At 41.2% G+C, this 26834-nt stretch overlaps 1 protein-coding gene across 8 annotated transcripts in view; it reads left to right on the forward strand.

Moving 5' to 3' along the window:
* Positions 1-26834, forward strand: part of LOC142084804 (BEN domain-containing protein 5) — a 971351-nt gene that overhangs the window by 610245 nt on the left and 334272 nt on the right. For 6 of the 8 annotated variants that reach the window (XM_075155802.1, XM_075155805.1, XM_075155809.1 and 3 more), the window contains 2 exons: positions 405-618; positions 4527-4726. The exons of the other annotated variants lie outside the window; for them this stretch is intronic. In XM_075155802.1, the coding sequence (XP_075011903.1) occupies positions 405-618; positions 4527-4687 (375 nt within the window). In that variant the 3' untranslated portion in view covers positions 4688-4726. Of the gene's footprint in view, positions 1-404; positions 619-4526; positions 4727-26834 lie in introns of those variants that run through there. 8 annotated transcript variants of the gene reach the window in all.

Consider the following 26834-nt stretch of genomic DNA (forward strand, 5'->3'; position numbering starts at 1 on the left):
AAAGGGAAGCTTTCATATTAAAGACAATGTTTCATCTTGCTCCTGAATTAGGCTGGTGCAACTGCTTTGTTTATATGCTGTGCATACCTTTATAATACTGGATGTGTTTACTGTTGCCTTCTATCTCTGTTCCTGACCATAGTCTTTCAGGAGATAGGCTATGCGGGGGGGGAAGTAGAGAGGAAGAAGAATTGAATACAAAAAGGAAGAGGAACTATATTATATAAGAGGTTGACTTGAACTCCCTGACCCACAAAGTTGGAGAAGTTTCAGAATTAGGCAAAATGGATTTGTTCAGCCCTAATTACTGTTATTATAGTACCTAATATTAATGTTCCTACAGCACTTGGATACTGTTGTGTGCTACATACCGTAGATAAGTTGTTATTATTACTACCTTCTAGGTCCATCTTGGCAGTGGAATTTGGGTAGATGAGGAGAAATGGCACCAGCTGCAAGTAACACAAGGAGATTCAAAGTATACAAAAAATCTAGCGGTTATGATTTGGGGAACAGATGTTCTCAAGAACAGAAGTGTCACAGGAGTTGCAACCAAAAAAAAGAAAGATGCCGTTCCCAAGCCACCTCTCTCACCTCACAAATTAAGCATTGTCAGAGGTAGGTTATTTGAAAACTTTTGCTTCCTGCTTTGGAGTTTAACTATTAATCACTGAGTTGAAAGATGCTTCTTTTCAGCTCATATAAAATTAACTGATTAAAACCTGTAATTCAAATTGCTATTGCACTGTGAAGTGCATACATATCTAGGAAAAGTAAAACACATTGCAATAGCTGTGCACAGTGCAGGCCTTCACAGCTGAAGAGTTGTACTTCAGTAAGGTTCAAGAAGATCATCACTTTGAACCACTTGCAGGACAGGACTCTGAGCCTGGAGAACAACACGTTGTTCTGGAATTCACTCATAACATAGTGATTTTTTTAAAATGCATATATTCCTTTTAAAAAGACTGAGAGTAGTTTTACCACATTCTTTCATCCAGAATGTAACCAACTCCGGCATGAGGCACAGAAACCATTATAGCTGTGACTATAAAAATAGGCACACCTTCAAAGACAAGAAAGAATAGTTTTACCCTTTTAAGTGGAGAAAATGGAAATAGTAAAAATTAATTGTTGCACCTGAATTGGAATTTGAACAGGAAGTGTAAATCACTGACCTATCTGGCAGGAAAAATTGAAATGACACTTTCAGTAACTGCAAGCCTGAGTCCATGTATGTAGTACTTTGAGAGAGAGAAGGCCTTCTCCTTTATTTGAAATGAATAGTGAATTTCAGTCCTTTTGTATCATCATGCTTGTGTTTTGCATTCATTTCTGTCTCTCTTGGTATTTCAGGCTTCTTTTTAATTTAGAACTGAGTCGGTTCCTCATGGAATACATACTGAAATTGGATTTTTAGGTTTTGTGTCCATACTAAATTGCAGTAGGGCTGAAAGAAATCTCCCTGTTTGATTGAGCTTCGTTATTCTGCATTTCCTGTTCTTAGTTGCTATGTGCTCTTAACTATGAACTCTGTAAGAGCTGTTGTAATCTGCCTTGCAAGTACCGTGTTTTGGAAGTAAGAAGTATGATTGTTCTTTGAGTGTGTGCGTGTCTGTGTTGTGTGGGGAAAGGTTGGAAACTGATCTTCGTACTGTCATCTTTCTTAGTTTGTAAGAAATGAGTAAAAGACATGGGGTTTTTTGCTAATCTGCTTTCAGAATATATGTGGAAGTGCAAGCTGTTCCATACTGATTTTCTAGTTCTGGCTGGGACCTTTTGGTACAATCCTTATACATGTAGCAAAGTAATGATGTACTGGCCACGTAAGGAATCCACTCTGTGGCTGTGGCTACCCTTGTCAGCTCCTAATGGGAAAGAGAATTGGTTACCCGGGTGCGCACTTAGAAACACGCAGTAAAAAGGGGTTATTGCTCACTAGCCTATCGCAAAGAGCTTTCTAGTTTCCCTGCTGGAGGCTGTTGCTTTAGGTTGCCCTGCTGGCAAGGTTGCTTATGTGAGAATTTCCTCCTCTACTTCAGTCAGGGCCAGTCTGTGTTGCTTGAGCCATTTAAATAGTAGCTTTCTTCTTAACTCCCCTTGTTTTGGCTACAGTGAGTTTGGGAGTATGGTCCAACGGGCACATGGCGAAAGGCAGATGGGGCCCTTCCCTTTCTTCTCTTCCATACCTTTATACTCTCCAGCAATTCAGCTCTTCCCTATTTCCTCGTTTTTCTGTGTTTTCTGTCATACTTTTGCTTCCAGCCTCAACTCTCATTTGTATTCTACTGTTCCATGCCCTGGTTTTCCATGTTCCTCTTTCCAGTGTTTATTTCATCTTGTCTTTGACTCCCTTTTTGTTAGACTCAAGACTGTACAATCTCTTCTTGAACCATTTAAACTGCATGGCCAATGTTTTAGGCAGCAGCAGACAGACTTTGTATATCAGCGGTACGGGGTAGCACGTAACCATGATTTTCTATGTTGTGTCCTTTGCATTTGTGTCAACGTTAGCAGGCCTTGCCCCATCATGCCAGCAGTGTTTCCTGGAAAGCTGGAAGTGATCAAATAAGAAGTTGTTTTTATGTTACGGAGAAGAAAACAAAACAAAAAAATGAGTAGCAAGTGGACAAGTGGTGAAATGCGAGGAAGTTAGAGTTTATACGGCTAATGACTTGCATCAGGCATCACAGAAAGAAGTAAAGCTCCTTGTTAGTTTTTGAGGTTTACTTGAATCTTTGGTCCAGTCAGAAATACGAAGGGGTATCTGTATGCCCCTCTAAAGCCAAAAGGCAAAGCAGAACCCCCAAATCACTCTTTGGAGCCCCTAAACCAGCATCCTTATGTGACTACTAAACTACTATCTCTGCAGCCCCTCACAGAAATGGAAGAGATGGAAGAGGAAAAACTGTGATTATCATGGATCTGTCTGGGTCACACTGACCTTAACAATCACAGTTGATGCATGAGTTCTTTCAAGTGATTCTTTGCTTGACATGGTGACTAAACTAATAACCTAGTCTGTCTTTTACTGGAAGTTCACCTTACTAGGTGTATCTGCCGCAACTTGGGAGTATTCCTGAGATTGTTGTAGTACAAGTTTATGTCCTACAAACACACTGGGTTTCTTCAGGTTCTCAGTGACATGCCTCTTCTTAGGTGCCTATTTCAAATTGTAGCTTACTGATGATCCGCATTTCAGCTATCAGGCTGCATGCTGATTAATTTTATTTATTTTATATTCAGTACATCTTACAACATAAAATTCATATTGGTTTAGATGTTGTCATCATTCTGTGGACACAGACTAACTTATTCGAAGTGGATTTTTGAACGACAGCATTAGCTCTTAATGTGTCTGATATCTCTAGCTTCTTAAAAATCCCTAATGTGTAGTATGTAGTAAAGAAATTATAAAAAATATGATGCATGAGCACTGTTATAAACCTTGTTAATGCAAAATAACCTTTTATAAAACTTCTGAGAGGTTTCAAAATGAACTACAAAGCATGCATAGTACTTAATTTTCACAACTTTTTAATATGATGCATTAGAAATGTTATAAACCATGTTAATTAAGCGATAATCTCTTTGGCTTTCTGTATATGAAGCAATAAATGGCTACTGGAATAGATTACTAGGCAAAGCAGAGCAGAGTTTGTTTAATCAACGTGGGAAGCCTACAAGCAAAATACACTGTTCTGGTTATGAAAACAAAAACCCCAAACCTGCCTGTCTCAGACGAGTTGGGTGTGTTGCACCACCTCTGATTTCAGTAACCTCTGCAGGATTCTGGCACTGTACTCTCGACTCAGTGGAGCAGAATTGTCTCAACTTTCATTGCCCTCATTGCTTTTGCAGTTATTGCTATTGCTTGCTTTTTGTATTCCAGTTATGTTCACAAAGTGCGTTGTGCAAACATGGAAGAAGATGGCTCTTGCCCTGAATAATCTACTAATAAAAGCAAAATACGCCTAGGGACAGGGTGTCTGATAAAGATGCAGACATTAATGTATGTTGTACAGATTTAAAAAATAAAATAAATCGGTTAATGTCTTCTACTGGTTACTGCTTCTCGTCCTAATCATTATCATTTACTTACTGTCTTGAAGGTGTGAAGGTAGGAGTGACTCACAGGGAACTGTAGATAACAACAGTTGTAGTGAGACCGTTCCCCTGGGAGAAGATTCTAAATCTGCTGTGGAGATATGGACAAATACAAGAGTTAGGCAGGCAAGACTGACACTGGAAAAGGCTGGATTTAGCCTTGTTTCTGTATAGAAAGCCTATTAATGTAGTCACAGCATAACTGGAAGTTGGTCATGCCAAAGATTCAAGCCTGGGAAAAATCTTGTCTTTAACAAGACAGCCAGTGAATCAATGAAAGCTGCTGTTGTCTTGCAAAAATATCACAGTGGTTACTCAGTGCTTACTCGGTGCTGTCTGTTGAGTAGTTAGCCCAACACAGGGCTGTATTCTTTTCTGAAAATATCCTAATGGCTCTTTCCTTTTTTTTTTCTCCCCAGAATGTTTGTATGATAGAATAGCACAAGAAACTGTGGATGAAACTGAAATTGCACAGAGACTCTCCAAAGTCAACAAGTACATCTGTGAAAAAATCATGGATATCAATAAATCATGTAAAAATGAAGAAAGGAGGGAAAGTGCAAAGTACAATTTGCAATAAATTTTGGATTTTTAATAAAGTCTTAGTGTTTTACTTAAGTGTTGTTTTTTGATTTGTGTGGCATTTTTGCTGATGGGAGAAGCTGACTTGAAGTGTTACTCTCCTCCTATAACTGATTCATTTTTTGAGCGGTTCTGTCAAAAGCCTTTCTATGGTGTAACCTGCTTTTCAATAATGTAAGATATGTTGTAAGTCCACTCACAATGAAATGATGAATTTTCAAAGGTTTTTCCAATGAGTTGCAGTATGTGACCTGCAGTTCTGTATATAGGTTGTAATTCTGCGAACACCAACCCGTTTTGCCTACATTTTGTTTTACTGGAGTTAGTAGATCTAGGTGCAGTAAACATCTGCTTAGAAGGAAGAACTGTACAAAATCCACTTTGCTATTGAAAAGGGTTTTATTGTATTTTACAAAGTGTTTTTCTGAACTGAAATTTTAATCGTTTGTTTTTATAAATCTTTGTTTTGATCTCTAACAATATATTTGGTCAAAAACACACAAAGAACGCTTCTTTTTCACTTATTATCTTGTAGTTAGATCACCATTGCTGTCATAGTTTAAAAAAAAAAAAAAAACAAACAACAAAGAACCCAAAGCTGTAAATTATAAAGTTATGATAATTTATTTAAAAAAAAGAAAAAAAAAATCTAAAAGCAGTTCTTTTTCAGGCACCAAGGCACTTTCCAGATTTCTGGTTATGGTACACAGGTCTTCAGGATGTCCATATTACTGTTCTTGAAACACTCTATTTTTAGTGTATTTGTATTTTCAAATGATTTAAAGATTGTCACACTATGGCAAGATTATGTATAATAGAAAATTTAGTACCATTTCCTCTGAGTCCATAATTTAACAGTGGACACTTTTAGCACAATTTTAAATTAAAAATAATTTTCTACACTGAAGTTAGACTTGCGATACAAAGTTATAAGGAATAATTTGTTGTCTGAATTATACCCTATTGTCTGTAAGTGAAAGAAAATAACCTGAAATCTTGTTTCATGAAGGATTTTGAGAATAAGGTTTGTAGAGATAACTTAGGGCCTCTAGTGATAAATTTTGAGGATTTGTTATATTAGTGGTCTTAGTAAACCCTCCGTTTGTTTTACGCTCGCAGATGTGATTATCTACCTTTCAGGCTGTCTGTTCCTGAGTATTGACATTTGTTCCTTTTCTACCACAGAAATTCTGCTGCTTGTTTTGAAAGACTTGCCATTTCTTATCATCTTCCTGTAGCAGTGGTATACCCTAACGTTAAACCTATTTCAGTGTCCTGTGTGCATGGATAAGTTGGAAGGAGCAATGCAGGGATTCTTTAAAGGGCTGAGGTGGGATGGAGGAAGGAGGGGAAGAGAGGAGGAGGCGTGCTAGTGCCTGTTTCAGAAGAGATGGAGAAAAACACCACGTTGTCTCTTCCTGTACGCCACATGTGCTTAAATGATGTCTTAATTCAGGGCGCAAGTATTCGCTTTACGCTTTCTAAAGTGCAATTTCATGATTGGCTCCTGCTAATCTAAGTATGCTGTGCTGCCAAAAGAATACGCCCCCCTTTCGCTGCTCGTGTCCCTGCATTCCCGTCCCTTCCCTTAAACTGGCGCTTGTTATTGCACAGATGTGTCGGGTACCACTGATTTCCAAGGTTCATTTCATAAGGGCTGGTGCCAATAGGATGGAGCCATGGAGCATTCATGAGAGGGATGGGAAGAGGAGGAGTGTCTTTTTACAGTGGCTTATGCGTATTCTGAAATTGCATTTAACAGCCTAGCTTGTCGCCTGTTAATCTCAAAGTGTTCTTAGGTAGTGTTTAATGAAGTGCGTAAATGTTTATGCTTCCTAATTTGGGATGCTAAATAGCAAATTAGTGTTTATAATGTCAGTGCATGTATCCTTTTATTAATTAAAGAACAAAATAGAGATAACATTGAAGAAACACTTAAACAGCAAGTTCCCACTTTTCAAGCAGACTTGTGAATGTACAATTTTTTTAAAAGTGATATTAGGACAATCCACTGGTTTGGGGGAAAATGTCCATAATTTCCTCAGTCTTTTATGGCTTTAGTACTAATGTGTTTTCATTGTAACAGATTCTTTAATGAGAAGATCATGCTGCACTTCTTAGAAGATAAGCCTATTTGAGACAGCATTTTATGAAACCTGGGAAAAGCAGATTAGAATTTAATTAGAGTTGTGACTCCAGCCTGGCCCCAAACATCAGAGATGCTAAGTCTTTCCGCAAAACCAGCATTATCTTCCTAAGGCTTCTCCTTGACAGACTTGTCCCATCAGATGTTAATGTTGCATATTGCTGCAGAATTGCAGTCTTTTCTTTGGGGAAGGCATCCTGGAAGTCTTCCTTCATTTCTTCATGGAGTTTCTATCAGCCCAGGTCCAGCAGACAGTTTTTAGCGGAGTTCAACAGGAGTATTTGGGTGGCACAAAAAGGTTCAGTTCCCTTTGAAGTGTAGCATTGTGGGGGGCAAATACAGTGTCCTTTGGACTGGGCAACTGGCATTTAATGTGAGTGTCACCTGAAGCTTTGTTGCGTTATGGTAAAGGAATAGGACGTATTAAAGGTAATATACCTCTATTGTATTATAACTTGAATTAAATATTTGGATTTCTGGAAATAAGTTTTTGCTAATAATAAGCCAGTTTTGCACACTGCAGTTGCAGGGCAATGTGTGGAGGGCTCTGTAATGGGTACCGGGTGTGTATGAATAACATGATTGCACTTCTGTTTGGTCATTACTCTTCCCTTTTCTCTCCCCATGAACCCGTATAAAGACCATATAAGCCTTTCCCAGTGTGTGTGTTTCAAGTAGGGAAATGGGCTACAATTGTCGTGTGTTCCAGTATTACCCAAGGAAAAATACAAACTAATGGGGTGTGTTTTTCTGCATTGAAATACCTGATTGATAAATTAACTGTGAATTTCATTTCACTATGTTATACTGCATTTATGGCCAATGCTGTTCTTGTTGGTACATTAATTCTTCCGTAATTGTGCCTGCCTGTCCATAGTTTTGCTTTGTTCATAATGCATCTGCCATGAATCTACCATAGGAAACTTTATGCGAAAATAGCGCCTACTAACTTTTTCCTACTCTAGCTTAACCTGTACATCATGTGAAACAGGAGAGAATTTTGACATAAAATGAAGTAGGTTTTATTATACCCTGTAATACTCCTCGTTCATCATTCTAAGGTTTGTGCTGTGCCGTTACTTCATAAAAGTAATGTAAACCTGGATTTGTAAGTATCAGAAAAACAGAGATTTAAGAGGAACTGACTTTTTGTCCTGAGACATCAGTGCATACTGTTTACTTCTTTTCTTATCAAAGAAGGAAGAAGGTATTACTGTTATATGAATAATCGGATCCTTTGTTGCCACACATTGCTGCTGTAATTTGTGATATTCATGACCTGATCCATATTAAAGTGCCTCTGGCACACTTGCAAGGAAGCAAGATTAGAGTTAACAAAAAGGGCTTTATTTTCTATTAATGATTTTATAAGGGAAATGAGCTTCCTATTATAAATCTAAATGAAATTCCTATTATATTAAAGGAAAGAATCCTAGCAGAGATTTTAATCCCTCAGTGAAGATGTCTAGCCACTCAATTAAAAAAAGAAAGCTAGCATTTGTTAGAGAGAAAAAACAAATTGTTAGGTTCTGCTGTTACAGAACAGGTTTGTATTTAGTGGTGCTTTACAGAGGTGGGAGTTGTTTTTTTTTTTAATACAGATAGACTAAAATACTTATTTAGTCATGTTAAAGTTGAACTGTAAGTAGAAGGAATTTAAGGTTGCATTTGGTTAGCTATCGAGCATGACTGTCAAAAGAAGGTACAATCTCCCTGTGGGAGGTTGCTTCTTTGCACCGTACCTTTGATGCTGTATCTGATAGAATACTACGATGCTGCTTTGTTGTTTTTAGCATAGACTATTGTCCTCTTGGAAGTTTTAAGTAGCAATAAATTTAACTTTTTTTGGATTTAGTGAAATTGTAAAGATAATTCAGCTTCACACTTCCAGAATTTGCAGACCTTTAAAAATGTCACATGGAGCTATGCTGAGGATTATTTCGATATTCCATCTTCTGGTGTGAGAATGGCCACGCCTCAGAAAGGTGCAAAGATGAAACTTGTGCTTCTTCAGAAGGAGGTGGTAGTTTTCTCACTGTTCTTGAAAATATTCATCAGTCTGTGCATGCCTTTAGTCTCGGGTTGATGAAGTCATAACATCAATTGCTTAGACTTTATGGGTGTCATTTTTTTCATCGTAACAGTGTGGAACTGTGAAGTGATTCATACAACACTGAGGCAATAAAAATGTTATGAAGTGCAATCATTGCATGTTTCATGCTCAGTAGCTAATTTTTAATTTCACCATCTTGGATGCTTTTTCATCCCCTCAGGCTTCCTAAATAGGAAAGGAGAATCATTTGGACTTGGAAAACAGGAACAGTGATTCAAAAAGGAATTAATTTACTTGACTGTTCATTTGCTTTACTTTTGCAATTATTTCTGCTGTTTGTGTTTGAACAGTAACTTTCATTCTATGCATCAGATACCCACTTGTTCAGTCCTGCAGTGAAATCACAGTCCTGTGGATGTGACATCATTTTTATCAGAAAGATGAAAATACCTCACTTGTGACATCAGACGAAGTTCCATTATGTCTGGATCAGAACAGAGGTGAAAGTGAGTCTGGGAGGAGAGGAAGAAGCTGAACCTAAAGGATTTTTTCTGTGCTGCCTTCCGACTAGAAAACTGCCTACGAAGGAAATTATTTCCTCCACATTTAGCAGAATAGCAACGTTATGTTCCTTGTTTATTGATAGTAAAACCTTAACAGAACTAAACTCTTTATTAGTATATATTTTTAATGAATCGGGCTACCTACTTTCATATTAAATTTTAGTCTTTATTGATTTGAAATTAAAGAGTCACAGAAAATTTACGGAACACCCAAGGGAGGGGGAGGCTGGGGGTGCCTTAGCTTTTATTGTAGTATAACAATTGCTAGAAGGTCCTGTGAAATAGAAGAAATTATGCCTGTTGGTGCTTGTGTCTCCTTTATCGTTAGCATGAGCTTTCATGCTTTTGGAGTGGAGAAAGAGATTTCATGGGAACGGCCGATTGTCAGAAGAATTGGCTGTGAACACCCTTTGGTGTTCGCCCTAATGAATGTGGAGGATTCTAATGAATGTGTACTGGGACAGCAGTAGAGGGAATATTGCTGACAGTGCCAATATCACACTGGTACCAGCCCCTTCCACATGAGACTCAGGTGAATGAAAAAGCTTACATGGGAGAGTTTCATATTCTTTCTGTCATAGTCAAATACATCTTTAAAGTCTTCCCAAATGTTTATAGAAATCTTACTGAATTGTAGTTTAGTTTTTTTAAAAATAATGTATTTTCAAGTGTTTTCCATTTTTCTTGTGTTAGCAGAATAGAAGTTTAATTGGAGACATTTTTCTTGATGTTTAGGTTAGGATATCAGCCTACTGATAGTTGAAAATAGTCCATTTTGGTGCGCCATATTTTTCCCTTTCCGTACGGAGTCCTCTGCAGCATTTATGGAGGTGCCTTGTAAAGAATAATTCTCAGAATAAGCAGGATTGAAGGTGGATGGGACAAAGCACCTGTCTCCAGGTTAATGGTCTGTGTTTCCATTTCTTGAAGAGTCTTAGATTATGAAAAACTAAAACTCCTGAAAGTAGTATTTTACATTTCCCCCCCCTGCATTGTATCTTAAAATGCCTTGACAATTGCTGGTTTCTTTGCGTTTGCAAGGACTTTCATGCCTCCAGGACCAATGTACGCTGTTAAATTCTGCATTTCACTGCCCATTCTTACAGGAATAAGCAATCGAGGATGTAGAATTTGGGGCTTAGCAGGGATGAAGGTGATGGTGTAGCATCACCTCTGCTTTGGAGCACGGTGCAAGGAACCACCCTCCTTAGGGAGGTTGGTTACCCTTGTTAGGATAGGGTAGGACAACCTAGAGGGTGTCTTTTCTTTAGGTATAGTCCCCTAAAGGCAACTCATCCAACAAAGGTGGTTTATTGTCACATTGGTAAATATATGCAACATCCACTCTGTGGCTTTCCTAAACTTAAAAAGTAACGGCGATCCACTCGGCAGCAGCCAGATGCGGCGGAGGACGCTATGTCTGATGGTGCGGGAAGCCTGGGAACAGGTTGTGGAGGGGTCACGTAGGCCTTTTCACCTTCCCACAGGAAACCAATACGTGCAATTTGGATGAAGTCAGTAGCCAAATAGCAAAATCTCAATGCAGTTTGACTGGCATTTGAGGTTTCAATCAGTGAGAAGTTTTATTAATTTAAAAAAGTCCAATCACTCTTATGTGCCGAGAATTTAACCTTTAATAGGTAGAATAATCAGCGTTTTCTTCTGCAGCCGGGGACCTCTATCTAGTGCAGTCACACAGCTGTATGTTTACAGATGTAATGTACTGTTATTCTGTATAAATCTGTCTATGCCATGTAATCCCACAAATTGATAATCTTCCTTAGCCAGCCCTGTCTGCTTTACTGGTCTTCCTTTCTGTTCCTTCTGCAAGTGGGAGGCAGTCTCCTGTGCTTGCCTTAAAGGTAAGGAGATGGAAGCGTTTCACAATTCCTGCCTTGCAAGTTGTCAGCAGGGTTCTGAAGTGAAATACCTGCTTGTTATTCTTGGAGCTAAGTGACACAGAGCTAGAGCATTTCCTTAGGAGATCTGGTAGTACTGCTGTCACCGTAAGGCAGACTTTGCAGTTCAGGGACTTCACATAGCAGCGTTTTCTCTTTTTTTCTTGCTGTGCCAAAGCATAGATTGTAGCAAAGAAAATTTTACTCTTATATGAAGGTCTCAAAGAGGTAAGATGGGATAGGCAGATCTTTCAGCAGTATCTCTTAAAAATGTTCGTTTCTCAAAATAGAGGATCCCCTGCTTTTTCAGAGGCTTAGTGGCCTGGAATTTTCCCACCTAATTGCGGTGCCTAAGTTTGGATTGTCATTTCCATCGGATAAACAATGGAAAGCATTAGGCACTTTGACAGATTATACTGATTTATGACTTTAAATTGCCTTCTGGGACTCCCTTTTTCCATTTACTGTATGAAAAACAGCCACCTGTTGATCTCGGAAAGAAAGAGCTATTTCAAAATTCTGTGATCTAAGTGCAGTTCTTGAGAAGTTGCTGTCGAGTTACATGCCTAAAGGTGGGTGGAAAGACTGCAGGCTGTGGTGCGCTGCTGGTGACACCATCGATGAGATGGTGTGGTCCCCTGCAGAACGCGTCAGAAAGCTCCGCTCGATTGCTCCTTTGAAGAGAAACCTTGGCGGGACCGCAGCATGCTGCTTACAAAAACAGGCAGTCTTGAAAAAGCATCAAAATGTTAAATCCATCTTTTCCGTTGGTAGTTTATTCCAGTGGGTAACTACCCTGGCTGCTCAATTTGTGCCTTATTTCTCTGTGAATTTTTCTGGCTTAACTTCTAATTCCTGGTTCTTGATTTGTCTTTCTTAATATTCTCTTGCCTCAGTATTTCTCCACCTCATGAACATCTCAATAGACTGGGTGTCTTCAGTCATCCACTACCACACATTTTCTAGGTCGCGACTTGTTTTTGTAATATTTTTCCTTTACATCTACCCAAATTCATTTTAGTTTTATGGAAATACTTTCTATAGAGGAGTTCTTGATACTCTCTTAAATACTGTATTAGTTAATGTGATACAATCTCATGTTTTAGGACACGTGTCACTTTGTGTTAGAATGTCATATACAATAGTTGTAATTTCATTTTGTGGGGCAAACTTAATTTGCCTCTGTAGAAAAAAAATGATATTTAATTGATTCTTGACCAATTGATGTCCCAGCGTAGTTCCCTTTTTACTGTATTATTAAAAATAGCTCTGTCATGAAAATATTGTTCTTAAAATGAGTATTTATCTCTAATATGCTTTCCTCTTTGTCTTGGTACCATACGTGTGCCAACGACGAGACAGAGCACGTTCCTCCTGCTTGCCAAACTGCGTATACGTGTATTCATAGCTCAGCCAGGCAAGTGGGTGACCGTGTTGAACCAGGCTGCAAAGAGCAAGAGAGTTTCACAGAAAAAAGGACACTGAAATAATAAAACTTAGAAGAAAGGGAAGCCACAGTCATATTACTATTGTTAAATTTTGTACCATCTTCAAGAGAGTTATGGAGTTTTCTTGGTTGATGATACCTGTGCATTGCCAAAGGATGGTGAAGAGCTGCTATCGTTATGCTCGGAGTGAAGGGAGGGCACCCTTAGAGAGAGACAGCACCTTTGGTGGAATTATTTCATTCGGGAGCCTCCAGCCAAACCCCAGAAAGGAATCGGACCTAACGGGAGAAGAGCTTGCTATACATCAACCCTTGCTGTGTCTACTTTGATAAATTAAAGGTTGCTTTGGATAGGACTTACACATATTTTGTTTGACCATGCCTGCTAAATTATTAATATTCTCAGTTAACCTCAGAGACAAGATGAGGAACTGCCAACTTCCTTCACTGAGATGGTTTAATGAAAATTGTTCTTTGCCAGAATTTTGAAGGTCAAAACCGGCTTAAATATGTAAACAGAAATTATATCAAGGTAAAGCAAAAAAACTTGTAATTAATCTTTTTTTAAGAAGTCCCTTCCTTCCTTTGAGAATTTCAAATAGTGTCAGACAAGGTTCTTCTACATTTCCTTCATCATCTCTCTGAAGATTCCCTGTTAATTAACTTAGTCATTTATAAATGTTATGAAATCATGTTATTGGCTTATTTCTATTTGTAAAGGCATCAAGAAATTTGTGTACTGCACCTTTTGAAAAGTAATTAATATTTCACTCTTAAATGCCTATTGATATTTTTGTATTTCCTATTGATTTGAAATTAATACCTCTGCCAATTTAAAGCTCACATGCTGGTTCGTCCAGCTTTCATTTACAAAGAATGGACAGGACAGCATCGTTGAGCTGATCCAGTTAAAATGACGACCCTCATCTGATGAGCTCAAGAAAAAAATACTTGTGATGTTCTGCCTAATCTGGGCTTCCTCCCTCTCTGGGGGTGACCGAAGGTTGCCCTTTCCCACATGATTTGGGAGGGACTGTGTAGGTTTTAACTAACTAGAAACTTAATGATGGGAGGGGTAAGATCAGAGCAGTTCAAGTGCATGTTGTAATACCGAGGGCAGAAACCAGTTGATTCTCTTATGATCCCACCTCGGTGCTGCAGCATTATCACTCTGGGCAAGGCTTTGGCAATGTTTTGCAGGATTATGGGTGGTGCAGAAGTTGCTCTTGTGGTCTCCCTTCTTACCTGACTGATCTGATCTGTTCTGGAGGTCAGGTAGAACCTGTACCTGAGATATTTCAACTTTGTGGTGCAAGGTGTTGCCTGTTTTTCATCCTCTTTAGGTAGCTGTCTCATCATAATCTGACCTGTGGTGGGATCCACAAAGTACCACTTGATCCACTACCTATGGCAGCTCAGCTGGCTTTGCTAGTGGGAGAAGGGCAGCATTGCTGGGCGAGAGGCGGGCCACTGTGCCCTGCCAACCTCCCATGCTCCACAGGTGAGGGGCGAGCTAGTTACAACTGGCACAATTTGGGTATCTTTCTGTGTCGGGTTTGATTTGGATCTCCAGTACTTCCATGGTGTATTATCTACCACTGCACTGTCAGCTTGTAGCGTTTAAGACTCACCTTATGTGTTTAATATAAAAGTTGATGGTGATCAAGCTGTTGTAACTTGTGTGGCATTAACAGTGAAGGAGTCTGCAACTGGGGGATAGCCTGCACCAGTCAGGCTATAGAGTCTCTATACCCACTTATGGGTGGATTTCTCCCGAGCTGGTACTTTGTGAGAAGTTCCTCCAGCCCGCTCCTCAATGAACCTGCATGGCACTTTCTTCTCCTTGAACAAAGAATATACAGGCAGTTCTGCAAATGTTGGGGATCTTTTGTTGCTGGCTAACAATTAACTCTTTTCTGGTCTGGGAAATAAACTTCAGTGGGGCTTTTTTAGCAGGGGATGTCTTGTTGGCCAGTATTGCCTCTACTCTGCATATGAGAATTACCTATTTGTACTGTTAGGTACCCCAAATGTAATTACTTGAAGAATCAGATACAGTATGATTAAAGGAATTCATATTTGTTATTCAAGGGTTTTCTCTTTATTAAATACTTCAGCAAAATTTCAGTAACCAGTGACCTCTTTTGAGAAGTGACGCATTGCATTTTAAAGGCTTTATAACCAAGTCATCCCTTCTTGTCAGAGACATGGAAGATGAATAGATGGTTCTTGCCTGCGATTTCCAGTCTCAGGGGAAGTCCCTTTTCACTGCCTGTGGTGATGCTCAGCTGCATCACTGCTTTTAATTGCCTCCAGGCTCCTGCAGGACTTTGTGTGTCCCCTCTGGCATGACCTACATCCTTGCAGAACCATGAATCCCTCGCCACTGGTTAGTGGAGTCTGAGCTCAGGGCAGAAAGTCCTGTTGTTGCTAATCCCTAGCTATGTCCCAATGCTGTAAGCTACGTGCCAATCTCTTTCTTGTGTCCTTAAATTCATCTGGAATTATTTTGCCTGTAGAAGGATACAAATGAATTTTCTGCATTAAAGACGATGGTAAAAAATGCGAGTGCTGTCTTGAGCATTATGGATACTGGGTGTATTATTACACTGAAAACCAGAGAAGGATATATTAAATAGAGCACAAGTACCTTATCAAATCAGAAATTTATACATCATTTATACATCAGAATATATCCCTTGAAAGGGAATAAGCAGTGAAGTAACGATTCCAGCTGTAGCCCAAATTGCATTGCTGCAGGTCAAATCAAAGACAAGTGTATCAATGCGTCAGATAATTCAGTTTAATTTGGAAGGCTTAGGTTAATGGCGGGATAAGATGATGATAATTAGGGTGAATTAAAGTAAACACTACAATCTGTTATGGAAAGGAAACATTTATACAATATAAGATCAACTTGTTCATTTTGGGAAGTATAGCACTCTTCTCCAAGAATGTCTGTCCCACCGTTCTGTAGTACTGAAGGTGTATGGACCTGTGATGGGCTTTGTCGCACAGGGTTGAAGTTACTGGACCCGTACTGTCGAAGGCCCGATGTTACATAGGTGCAACAGTTCCTATTTTGCTCTTTCTACCCATAATGGTAGATAAGCCTAGAACATTGTCCTTTGGGACTTGATTATTTTATTTCCTGCCCCCCCAGCTTCCAGTCTGAATTTACTCATGAGCAGTGCACGTCTATTTGTTCTTGAGCAAACGTTGCTGCCAAGTTTTAGCAGCTTTTTTTCTGTCTTTGAAGAGTTTATGAGAGATCGTATCCACTCTACCTTTGCTAGACCGAACTGTCTTTTAAATTTCTCTTGGGAGATGCGCTCACCGATTCATCTGCTCTTATCCTAGTCAGCTGCTTCTGTGCTTGTCTGATCTTTCCAGATCAGTGATGCCTTGTGCTAAATTTTATCTGGGGTGATAACAGTACGTTATACATTGACGTTATCTTTCTAGAAATGCCTTTCTCTAGAAATATCTTCTGCACTTTTCATGGCTTTGTCATGCTGAGGGCTCATAATTCAGCAGTAATCGATGGCTCTGCTGAGGTTGTTATCCTTCCTTTGAGTCCTAAGGTATACCAGACTTCCAATCAGTCTGTAGGAACGTGTATTTAGGCTGTAAAACTTAATGTCACCTCCATTATTCCACTTCTGAAAGTCATCTTGAGGGATCTTTTCTTCCCATCTGATATTTCTCTGCTGCTGCATCATACTGATGTTACCTGCCAGTATGGTGCCATTAGTAGGTGTCTCTAGGGTCTATGTTTAACCAGTGCTTATATGGAAACTATCTTTGCTTTTATGTAGATTTGTACCTATTCTGAAACTGTTCGTAAACATTTAATGAAGTCTCAGATTGTCCCAGTGGGGCAGGTAGTTTTCCTAACAGTAAATGGCTGATTATGCTCAGAAAAAGGGAGCTGGTGACTTGTTCAGTATCATGCCTTAAGTCAGAAATGAGCACTGATGACATAACCCCAAGTCCTCTGCTCTAAAAGTCAAATAACACTGTATGCTTTTTATCAGGAGGCTATCCAAAGGCTTTTAGAAAATGTGGTATATGTCACTGCAAACTTGAGGCTGGGATCTGGAAAGCCATCTGGAAGATAAATTTAATGGGAACTGAGTTTTCAAAGCTCTTGGGTAGCTTTGAAAAGTAAAGCCTGTATATTTTAGCCACTGATATTTTGACAGATATGCTTTCTTGGGGTAGCATACGTGTACTTTTCCTGGGTACTGTCACAATACCAAGCTGAGCTTCACCATTGTTTTTATTTATGTATTTATTAAAGATGAATAGCTCAGGTGAGCTGATAGTACGTGATGCCACACTCATCTGTATTTGCTGTTTCAGTAGCACTTATCTTGAGGATTTTTGGCAAGATTCATTTGAAACTTTCCAACTCTCGAACGGCACGTGTAATATCTCTGAAAAAAACCCAAATATCCCTATTTGTCCCTGATGCCCCCAATTCTGTTTGTCATTGTTGTGTTTATTGTGCAGATTAATCTCAAAGCGTGGAGTGACTGTGAGCTTAAGTAATAGTGCGGAGTGAAATCTCTTAAGTAACCAGGTTACAGGGAGTGCGTTCATGAAAAAACGAATACTACGCTTCGCATCCGGCTGCGTAACATGGCACCTCCCTTGTAGTTTGGATTAGCATAATTTCCTCTGCTGCCCCAGCACCGCCTTGACTTGCTTCATTCCTCCAGACTCCAAGACATACGTGTTTCCACAGAAGTTGCCACTTTGGGATTTGCACACAGCTTTACCTGCCCATCCTCTGAAGCCACGCTCCTGCCTCTAAACCAGGGAGAAAGCACTCTAACTGTAAGCTGCTTAACTTAAACAAACCAACCAAAATTTTTTAAAAATTGTGCAAATTACCTTTTTTGTTTGTTTTGGGTACAGGCTAAGATTACCCCAGTGGCGTACAAGGGTTGAGAACAGCGTTTATTCCTAGATAGGATAATCTTTTGATGACAAAGGTTCAAATTTGCAATGAAATCGCTGCAGCTTAGCAAATTGTAGCTTTGTGTAACTGTTTCTGTACGAGCGCGCTTGGTCTGCAGCAAGTGCAAGCTTAAACCTCTTCTCTGCCAGCCAATAGAAGTCAAACTGCTTCAGGGTTTTGCTGTGGAAGTGCGGACATGGAGGGTTACTGTGGCTCCCGACGCATGGTAAGAACAGGAGTCTGAGTGCTGCTGCGGGTGAGGTGGATGCCAAGGGTTAGAGTGAATTGTGTTATCGGAATCCCACTGGAAAAAAGGGATTTTTTTCCCATTTCCCACCGTTTCACTTGAAACCAGAATGACCCCAAATTAGTTTTGTTTGCGGGAGTTTCCTATTACACAGAATCACAGGCCTGTGCTTGTTCACAGGTCCTAGAGCAACACAAATCTCAAGAAAAGTGTGTATTTACTTTTTAACTATCTGGATCAAATTCCAAAGACGTAATCTACTCCTAAACCCCCAAGTCTGACGATCTTGTTGCATTCCCTGATCTCTGCACGTTCTGTGCAAGTCAGCCGCAGCCCTGACCGGCCCTCGATGTGGGACGTGGCGCAGAGCGGCGCCGAATGCCTATTAAAGTCAATGGGAACCTTTCCAATGGGTTACAAACCAAGCCTACAAGAAGGAATCTGCCTTCTTAAAGGGTGCACGGTAGCAACCGTATTCCTCAAGCTCAGAGCAGATACAGCGCATCTGAGGTGGCCTTGAGAGGAAGTTTCTTCTGTGAGATTTCCTAGTATGGTATGTTTACATTGCTGTGCATTGTAAAGAGGATTTCTTATGAGCAGCTTTTAGTCTTCTCCGACGTGGAGTGCGAACACTGTTCTGACATCAATCATGCTAACAACACGTTTGTACACAGAATAACAGTCACCTTTTAAATATGGGAATCGCAAATACATGTTGACAGAAAAATATATTTAAGCAGTTTCAAGTCCGTGCTGTAATAAGTAAACCAGCCATTGTGTTCCACAGAGCTGCATGCTTCAAATGCCTTACAGAAAAAAGAAAAAACAAACCCTAAAGTGAATCACAGTAATAGAAAAGGAAGTGTTTACATCTCTCAAAACATTCTGTACAATAATCATTCCTTCTTTTTAAATTTAATTTCAGCAAATTTGAATCCAAATGAGATGAAGTTTGAAACATAAGCTTTCATGGTAAGGTACAATTCAGCATGTAATCTTTTGCAGGTGGCTGTTATTCATTTATTATTTGTATTTCCATATTGCTTAGCAACCCCAGTCCTGGACCAGGACCTCGCTGCTGTAAGTGCTCTGCTAACATCAATGGAACGGATGGTCGCTGCCTCGGAAAATGCACTCTTTTGTCTTGAAGCCAAAAGTAAACTAATGATTTCTCATTCTGTCCTCTCTGAATGAGAAAAAATGAAGGCAAACTGATATTTAGTTATGTGATTATCAGTGTATCTCTTGAATTACTGAATCAACACAAATATTTGGGGGCCTGTGAAGCATGCAGGCTCAAATGTGTGTAGTTTTTCCAGATTTCGTGTCCTGATGGCTAAAACAGGGAATGCAGCCTCCAAGAGCGGGGTGCAGGCCAGGTTGCTTCTCTCTGAATAACCATTTGCTGACAAAGTTGCTCATGCAAGCAAATAACAGCTCATGCTCTGCGTGCCCCTGCCATTAAAGAGGAACAGCCTACGCCGCATCATCAAGTACTTACCAATACTTTTTCTGCAAGCGGCGCAGCTCCTATATCCTTCAGACAACTGATACACGCTACGCTACATACATTTAGTTGGGAAGTATGTAAGTCAACATATGCGAATCTGTATCCAAGTCCTCATTTAACCTCTTAAGTAGAAATGTCCTGATTTTTCAAGGGAAGTAGGGTTTGTAGAAAGAGATAATGCCTTCATTTGAGAGCTGGAAAGTTGGAAAAAGTAGACAAACTTTTGGTCTCAAAGTCCTTTCATCAGCAAATTCCAAGCTAAAAGCAGCTCAGACACAACCGTGCTTGAACACTTGGGAGCAGAGATTGCTGCTGCGGGGCAAAGAGGAGCAACTGAGCATTGGCAGCTTCTACTTGTCAATCACGACCAAGCTCTTAAATGTGAGATTCACACCTCTGCTTCAAACCCTCCCTCTCGCCCCTGCAGCCGCCCTGCCCGCATCAGGCAGCTTGGTCCCATTGCCATACGGCAGCTGCGGGCAGGATGCAGAGCAATACCACTTCATATAGGAAACGTGATTGTCTTACACTAGAAGAGGGTTTGGACGCTAAACCAGTAAGAACTAAAACTTGAACACTGTTAAAATTCACCGGGGGTTCCTCCAGAGCGTTGCTGCTTCCCGCGCTGCACTGGGGTGTGTTTGGCTCAGAAGTGGTGAGAATAATTTGCTGGTCCATCATACTGCCCAGATGCCACGCAGGACCAGGCCGTGGCCAAGCGCCTCTGGACAGCTGTCTCAGGACGTCGGTGGTTTGCATATGGTGGCTTATTTTAATAGCAAGCTCTTGTGCACGGAGGTCGTACAGAGGAACGATGTAAAATGCCTTTGTATCAAGAGGTTAAAACCAACTTATGTTAATTCTGGATTCCAGCCAAAGTTACCCAGCTGTTTGGCTGAGACTGGGAGCTAACAGACCAAAAAAGGACACACACAATTAAAATGTCATTCTCCGGGGGGAGGGGGGGAGAGAGAGAGGTGGCCACCAATGAAACAAAAGTGAGGCAGGCTTGACTGCAGCAAACGGCTTGGGAGAGGGTGGCCCGTGTGTCAACACTGTGGGCACGTGTTCGAGTTCCCCTGAGCGCCCTGGGAGATGAGAGGAACCTTCCCGCAATGTAATGGTGGGTACTGGGATGCTCATGGTAATGAAGGACACCGTAAGCTTTAGTTGCTGGAGCTGTGTGGCTGCAGTGTCACTAAATGAACTTAACATTGGTGACTAAGGATGACAAATACCTGATGTAGAATTTACCATTGTTGGGGGGCAGATGGTGGCAAATAAAAGATTTTAAAAAATGTTCAATGCATTATCGTTCCCAAAGCCATAAGCTTCTATATTTAATGTCACCAGCTGTGCGTACTGATTTACTAGACTGTAACCGCCATTTTGTAGACAACCATTCTTAATTTCTAAATAGTATCCTATTCACAGGTCAATTATTGCTCTGTAAATGCCAAATATTTGGACTCTGAATGCAATGGCCCATGCTTCTAGTTTGAGTTTTCTCCAACTTTACTATCCCTTCCTCCTTTCTGCCCACGAAAATCACATTGCCTGCACGGGAGCACATTTCGTTGTGTACTTCCCCTTCCAGTGGTTTAACAAGTTGAGCAAACTTACTCCTCTCTACCCAAATACAAAGAAATTCATCTGAACACTCTGAACTTTCCCAGCAGAAACGTGGAAGCTGGTGACGTAGCCAGTTTGGATCAGTCGAGTCTCCTCTGTCAATAAACGGTTCTGCCGAGAGCTTTCCAATGCCTGGCTGCATGGGTAGTTGTTTTCACAGCAGCCGTGACATATATACGTGCTCTGTTAATAAAGTGACATCTTTTCAACCGTGAAGTCATTGCCAGTGAACATGTTGCATGCTGGTTAAAAATCCAAAACGCCTCTATTGTTCTGTGTTTTCTGAGTTTGTCTAACTTTGTTCTAGCTGATATGACACTAGGTAGCATGATGTTTGGCTGGAATACAAATGAAATGCTGTCAGCAGTCCAAAAGGTCTAAGGGAGAAAAGTTTAATATCAGTTTAGGAGAAAAAACAACAAACGTCATTTCATTTGCTATCTTTATAGGCCTACAAATCATCAGTGATAGTGATGTAAAACAGCAGCCATCAATCTTTTCCCTACCAAAAAAGAAGCATAGGTTGTCAGAAGTAATTTACCTTTTAAAAGATCTTGAGGTGTGAAAACATAAGTCCTTTACATAGGAGTAGAGCTGAACAAAAGGTAGGAAATATTTTTCATGGATGCCTGAAGAACTCTGATTCTTTGTGGCCTCATCATATGTTTTCAATGAGAAAAGCAGGGTAATTTCAAGCTCCAAATCCAGCTTGGCTGTGAATTGAGGCAAAAAAATGTTGTATGCATCTTTCCAAAAGAGGGAAGAGGAAAAAGAAAATAATCTTACTGTAATCTTCCTGTAAACTAATCTAAAACTGATGCTTATTCTGTGCTTGTGTGCTCATAGCTCACAAAACCCTTTCAGAGAAGAACTCGCCTTCCTTGCATCAGGGACTTGGAAATGGAGATGTTGTGTGGCAAAGTTTAAGAAACTCATTGCCTTGGTTGCTTTCAGAGCTATGAATCTTAATCCTCCTTCCTCCTGATGTAGTTTCCTGTCTGTTGGAAAAATCTGATCTATTATATACACAGCCTGTGTTGGTACTTTTCTCTTTCAGAATGTTTCATTTATCTTAAAAATGCTTGTCCTCACTTGCTGCCTGGAGTGCCGTCCCATCTGCCTTTTGCCTTTCAACTCTAAACTCATTGCATGAGCTGTCTTCATGTGGAGGTCCTTCCACCTGACTGCATGCTAGATCGTCTTTGATGTGACTTCTGTCCTTCCTGTGTCACTGAAATTTCTTCTATACTTGGTCTCTTCTGGTTTTCCTTCTCCTCTCCCTTTCTTTCTTTGGCTTATTTCCTGATGGATCTGTCACCTTCTCTTGCTGGAATATTATAGGGGACTCCAGAGGTCTCTCTCATTTTCTTCATTCTGTCTTTTTAGGTAAATTAAACTGCTATCTTTATAGGTTCCGACTTCTGCTTGTCTCTGACAGACCTGTCACTTTCTGTCCAAAATAAATTATAAGTTGTCCATAGTAACTCCATAGGTAGCTGGCTGTCAAATTTGAGGTTGATTAAAAGTAATGAAAGAGAGAACTGAGGGGTTTATGGGACAAGACTAGTGAATGTGAATGGGATGTGGGCATACTGCAGGGAGGTCTTAGGAGATACAGGACAGGGATATGGGCTGTTGACTTGGAATGGAGTAGTGAGCTGGGAATGTTGGGTGAGGTGAAGCTATCAGAAGGACACGGTACTGAGTGGATAAAGGATGACCCTGGACCGTTGTGGAGGGCTTGCAAAAAGAACTGTGTTGGGAGGCAGGTGGAGGGTGTAAGACCTGAATTGCTGAAAATGAGGCTTTGTTAGTTGCGCTGCACATGGAGCAACTTGTTAGAGCTGCGAGATCAATGAATGAAGAAAGGGCCCCTCACTACAAGAAGGACATGGAGGTGCTGGAGCATGTCCAGAGGAGGGCAACGAAGCTGGTGAAGGGCCTGGAGCACAAGTCTTATGAGGAGCGGCTGAGGGAACTGGGGTTGTTTAGCCTGGAGAAGAGGAGGCTGAGGGGAGACCTCATCGCGCTCTACAACTACCTGAAAGGAGGTTGTAGCGAGGTGGGTGTTGGTCTCTTCTGCCAAGTAACTAGCGATAGGACAAGAGGAAATGGCCTCAAGTTGCGCCAAGGGAGGTTTAGATTGGACATTAGGAGAAATTTCTTTACTGAAAGAGTGGTCAGGCCTTGGAACAGGCTGCCCAGGGAAGTGGTGGAGTCACCATCCCTGGAGGTATTTAAAAGACGTGTAGATGAGGCCCTTAAGGACATGGTTTAGTGGGCATGGTGTGTTGGGTTGACGGTTGGACTTGATGATCTTAGAGGTCTTTTCCAACCTGTATGATTCTATGAGTGCCTGCAGACACGAGACATAATTTTATAAAGGCAGCTCAGGACTAGTGAGGGAAGATGGGCAGGCAGATTTGTGGCTGTGAATCCTTTGGTTGAGGTCTGTAGATGGTGGGGCTAGTTGGTGGACCATGATGGAAACTGTGGATAACACTGCTGTGTGAAGGAGCAGCAGGGGGCAAGAAAAGTGTAACAAGGAGAGTCAGTCCAGAAAAGGCCCAAAGGAAAACCCACTGAGTATCCACGTGCAGCAGAGCGAGTATCTGGGCACAGGAGAAGAGCATTTACGGGATCAGAAGGTTAAAGCGGTGCCTCCTTCCTTGTCAGCAACGCAACCTCCTCTGCCGTTGTGCCAGAGGCAGGAGGGAATCGCCCTGCCCAGGCCCGGCCTCGCTCACCCAGCACAGACGCGACCAGCTTCTTCATGTGTTTTCCAGTGGCTCATCTCGCCTCGAACAGAGACTCTGCCACTGTTTTCAAGGGGTGTTAATGCATGCTACTGGCTGAGCTGGCAGAAGGGAGTTTTTTCTCAGTACTGATGCCTTAGGAGGCGAGGGTCTAAACCTTAAAATGTTTGTAAGGTTGTAAATGAAATAGCCTGACTGCTACTTGGTTTGCAGTAGGTTAAAAAAAAAAAAATTTCAAGCAGGCCTCTGCTAATTTATTTCTAATTATTAGGAATGATCATACAGTTTTAAGGCTAGAAAGAATCATTGTCTTTCTTCATAACCTTGCCCTCTCATTTCCACAGCCTGCCTACTGCTCCCTTTGAGCTACAGCATCCCTTTTTGGATGTAGCCCTCTCGCTCTTCCCTCCCCAGGCCGGGGCAGTGTCACGGCGATCTCAGCCTGACCTGCAGATGCTGCGGTTTTCACTTCTTATGTTCTTGTCCTTTGCCATAAATTGCAAGTAATATGTGCATAGGTGCTACACGAAGACCACTGCATTTAGAAAACTAGAGACTTAAACCACGTGTTGGTTTAAACCTGGGGTGGAGAGGTAATAATACATTACTTTTCTACCCTACCTGAAATGCCAAGTTAAAGCAAAAGTCTGGGTTTTTTAAAATAGTATTATTATTTTTATTATTAGATATTAAAGCACTAGCCCGAGATTTGTTTTTTTTTTTTCCCCGACAAGCATCCATTCTGACCAAAGCTTTCCGCTATTACATTGTAAGATTAATAAAATCCCCTGGAACCTTCAATTACCACAATAGGTGGAGATTTCCGTTTTTCTGCAGGTCTGGAATCGCAAGAGAGAGACATTTCTGCCTGTATGTACAAGAGCATATGACTGCAGTCAGAAGCCCATCAGTCTAATGTCATCTGACAATGGGCGTGAGGGATTTTCCAGCACAGAAATCAGTGAACTATTCAAAGTTGCTGCACCAGTCCCTGTGTTTCTTTCTCAAATTAAAACTTACAAATTTCAAAAGAAACTCGGGGAAGTTGGGAAATGCCTCCCGGAGAGGCAAGGTGCTGCCAGGCTGCCCAGCTTTGCCTCTCTGCAGGTCGGCAGCTCTCAGCTTTGGCCGGATCCAGAGCCAGGGAGGGAGCAGAGGAGGAGGGAGCTGCAGCTTTTGCTGCTCTGTGGCTCCCAGCTTTGCCCCGCTGCCGGTCACATCTCTCAGGGCGTTATTTTTTGCACCCCTGCTGCAGGTTGTTGCAGATTTGCCTGGGGTGGGGCCTGGGGGCTCCCATGTTGTCAGCTGTGGGACTGGAGACGACTCTCTCATCGACACCGTGCTGGCTCTTGTGTCATTCTTCCCAGGCGTAGAGCTGAGATAATACTTCTGCTGTCTTGCACGGTACTGTAGGAACGGCTGTCCCCTTGCATACCGCTTGGAAAACATAAGGCTCGGTAAAAACACTAAACTGTGGTTTTTTTAATGCGCTCTCTCTCTCAATAGTCTAGGGTGTTATTTCTCATATAACCAGATTTTTTTTTAATATGCCTTTATCTCAGCATTGCCCCTTTAGACAAGGCCTTTTAAATTCGGTGATAACTCGGGTGGTGGTCCACGTGACAAATACTCGGTGGATGGAGGGACCATAGCTACAATGGGCTCGTTCTGGTTTGCTCAAACTATAAACAGCGTGCAGGGAAAAACTTTTTTGCCTTTCATTCTCTGTGTAGCCTTTTGATATTAGTAGCTGACAGATTTCCACTTCTTAGCATTTGTTATCTGCTTTGTATATGCCATTTGTTATCTCCTTTGTATATGACAACAGCATAAGGCTTTTGTTGTACATATTTTTAATAAAAAAGCCAAAATGTTTGAAAACTAAGACAGATATTACTTTTCTCGTGGAGCACACAGACTTCTTCTGATAGCCTAAACCTTTGATAAAGTGTGTTGTAAGCTAGGCACTGTATTTAGAAAGCATTTAAATGTTTTGGGGTGGGCCTGTTTTCTTTACAACAGACCAGCATTTTGCTCTTGGAGACGTAGTGACGAACAGTTATAATTATAGATAGCGCTGAGATGTGACATTCAGCCTTTGATTCAGAGCTGAACTCTTTCGAAATCACGTTTCTTAGATTTGGTGTCTGCCTTCATTCTGCCAGAGGGACTGGGGGCCAAATCAGCAACGGGAGGTGTAACCGCTTGGCTGTGCGGTGGCTAGCTGTGATAGCTACTCATCGAGTGTAGCTACAGCCAGAAGAGAGCCCTCTCCTTTATCCAGGATCCTGGTGTGCTAGGCGCTGAGCAAATACCTAATGAAAGATGTTGCTGCAAAGGTTTTGCAATCTGCTCGTGAGATATGGCACAACAGGCAGAAGAAGGAAGCTCCTCCACCAGGAAGCCACGAGACGGGGTTGTCTCGTGATCAAAGCCATCAGCAGCGGTTTCAGCACTCTGGCAGCCAAACCGCTGGCAACGTTTTTGGAGGTCTCCTGAGAGTTTCGAAAGGCTTTGAAAGTGAAGGCACGACCCTAACGCTTGATGCCGTAGGGAAGGGCAAACCAAACCAGCGTACTATTGTACGCTGAACTCTTGCGAACTCTTCTTTCTCACTCTGATGTTTGTCTGAGAGGCCCTGGGCTAGAATATCTCTGTGGCATTTCACCTCTTGGCCCAGAGCCCATCGCGGTGCCAGCGCAGCAGTGCGTAACCTTGCACAACCGTGCCTCGTTACGAATGACTGGAGAAGGTGCCATTACATATCTGCTTCTGCCAGGGGGCACTCCCCAAAAAAACCCACAGCAATCCCTATATCTAAAGACCCCAGGCACTGCATGAATTCTCAGAGCCTTTGATACGCTGATATTACAGCAAGATCCAGTGCTGCACATGACTCTCAGTCTGAAAATATTTTCAGTTTGGCT

The sequence above is a fragment of the Calonectris borealis genome, chromosome 8 (genome assembly GCF_964195595.1).
Source record: "Calonectris borealis chromosome 8, bCalBor7.hap1.2, whole genome shotgun sequence".
In the NCBI taxonomy this organism is placed as follows: domain Eukaryota; kingdom Metazoa; phylum Chordata; class Aves; order Procellariiformes; family Procellariidae; genus Calonectris; species Calonectris borealis.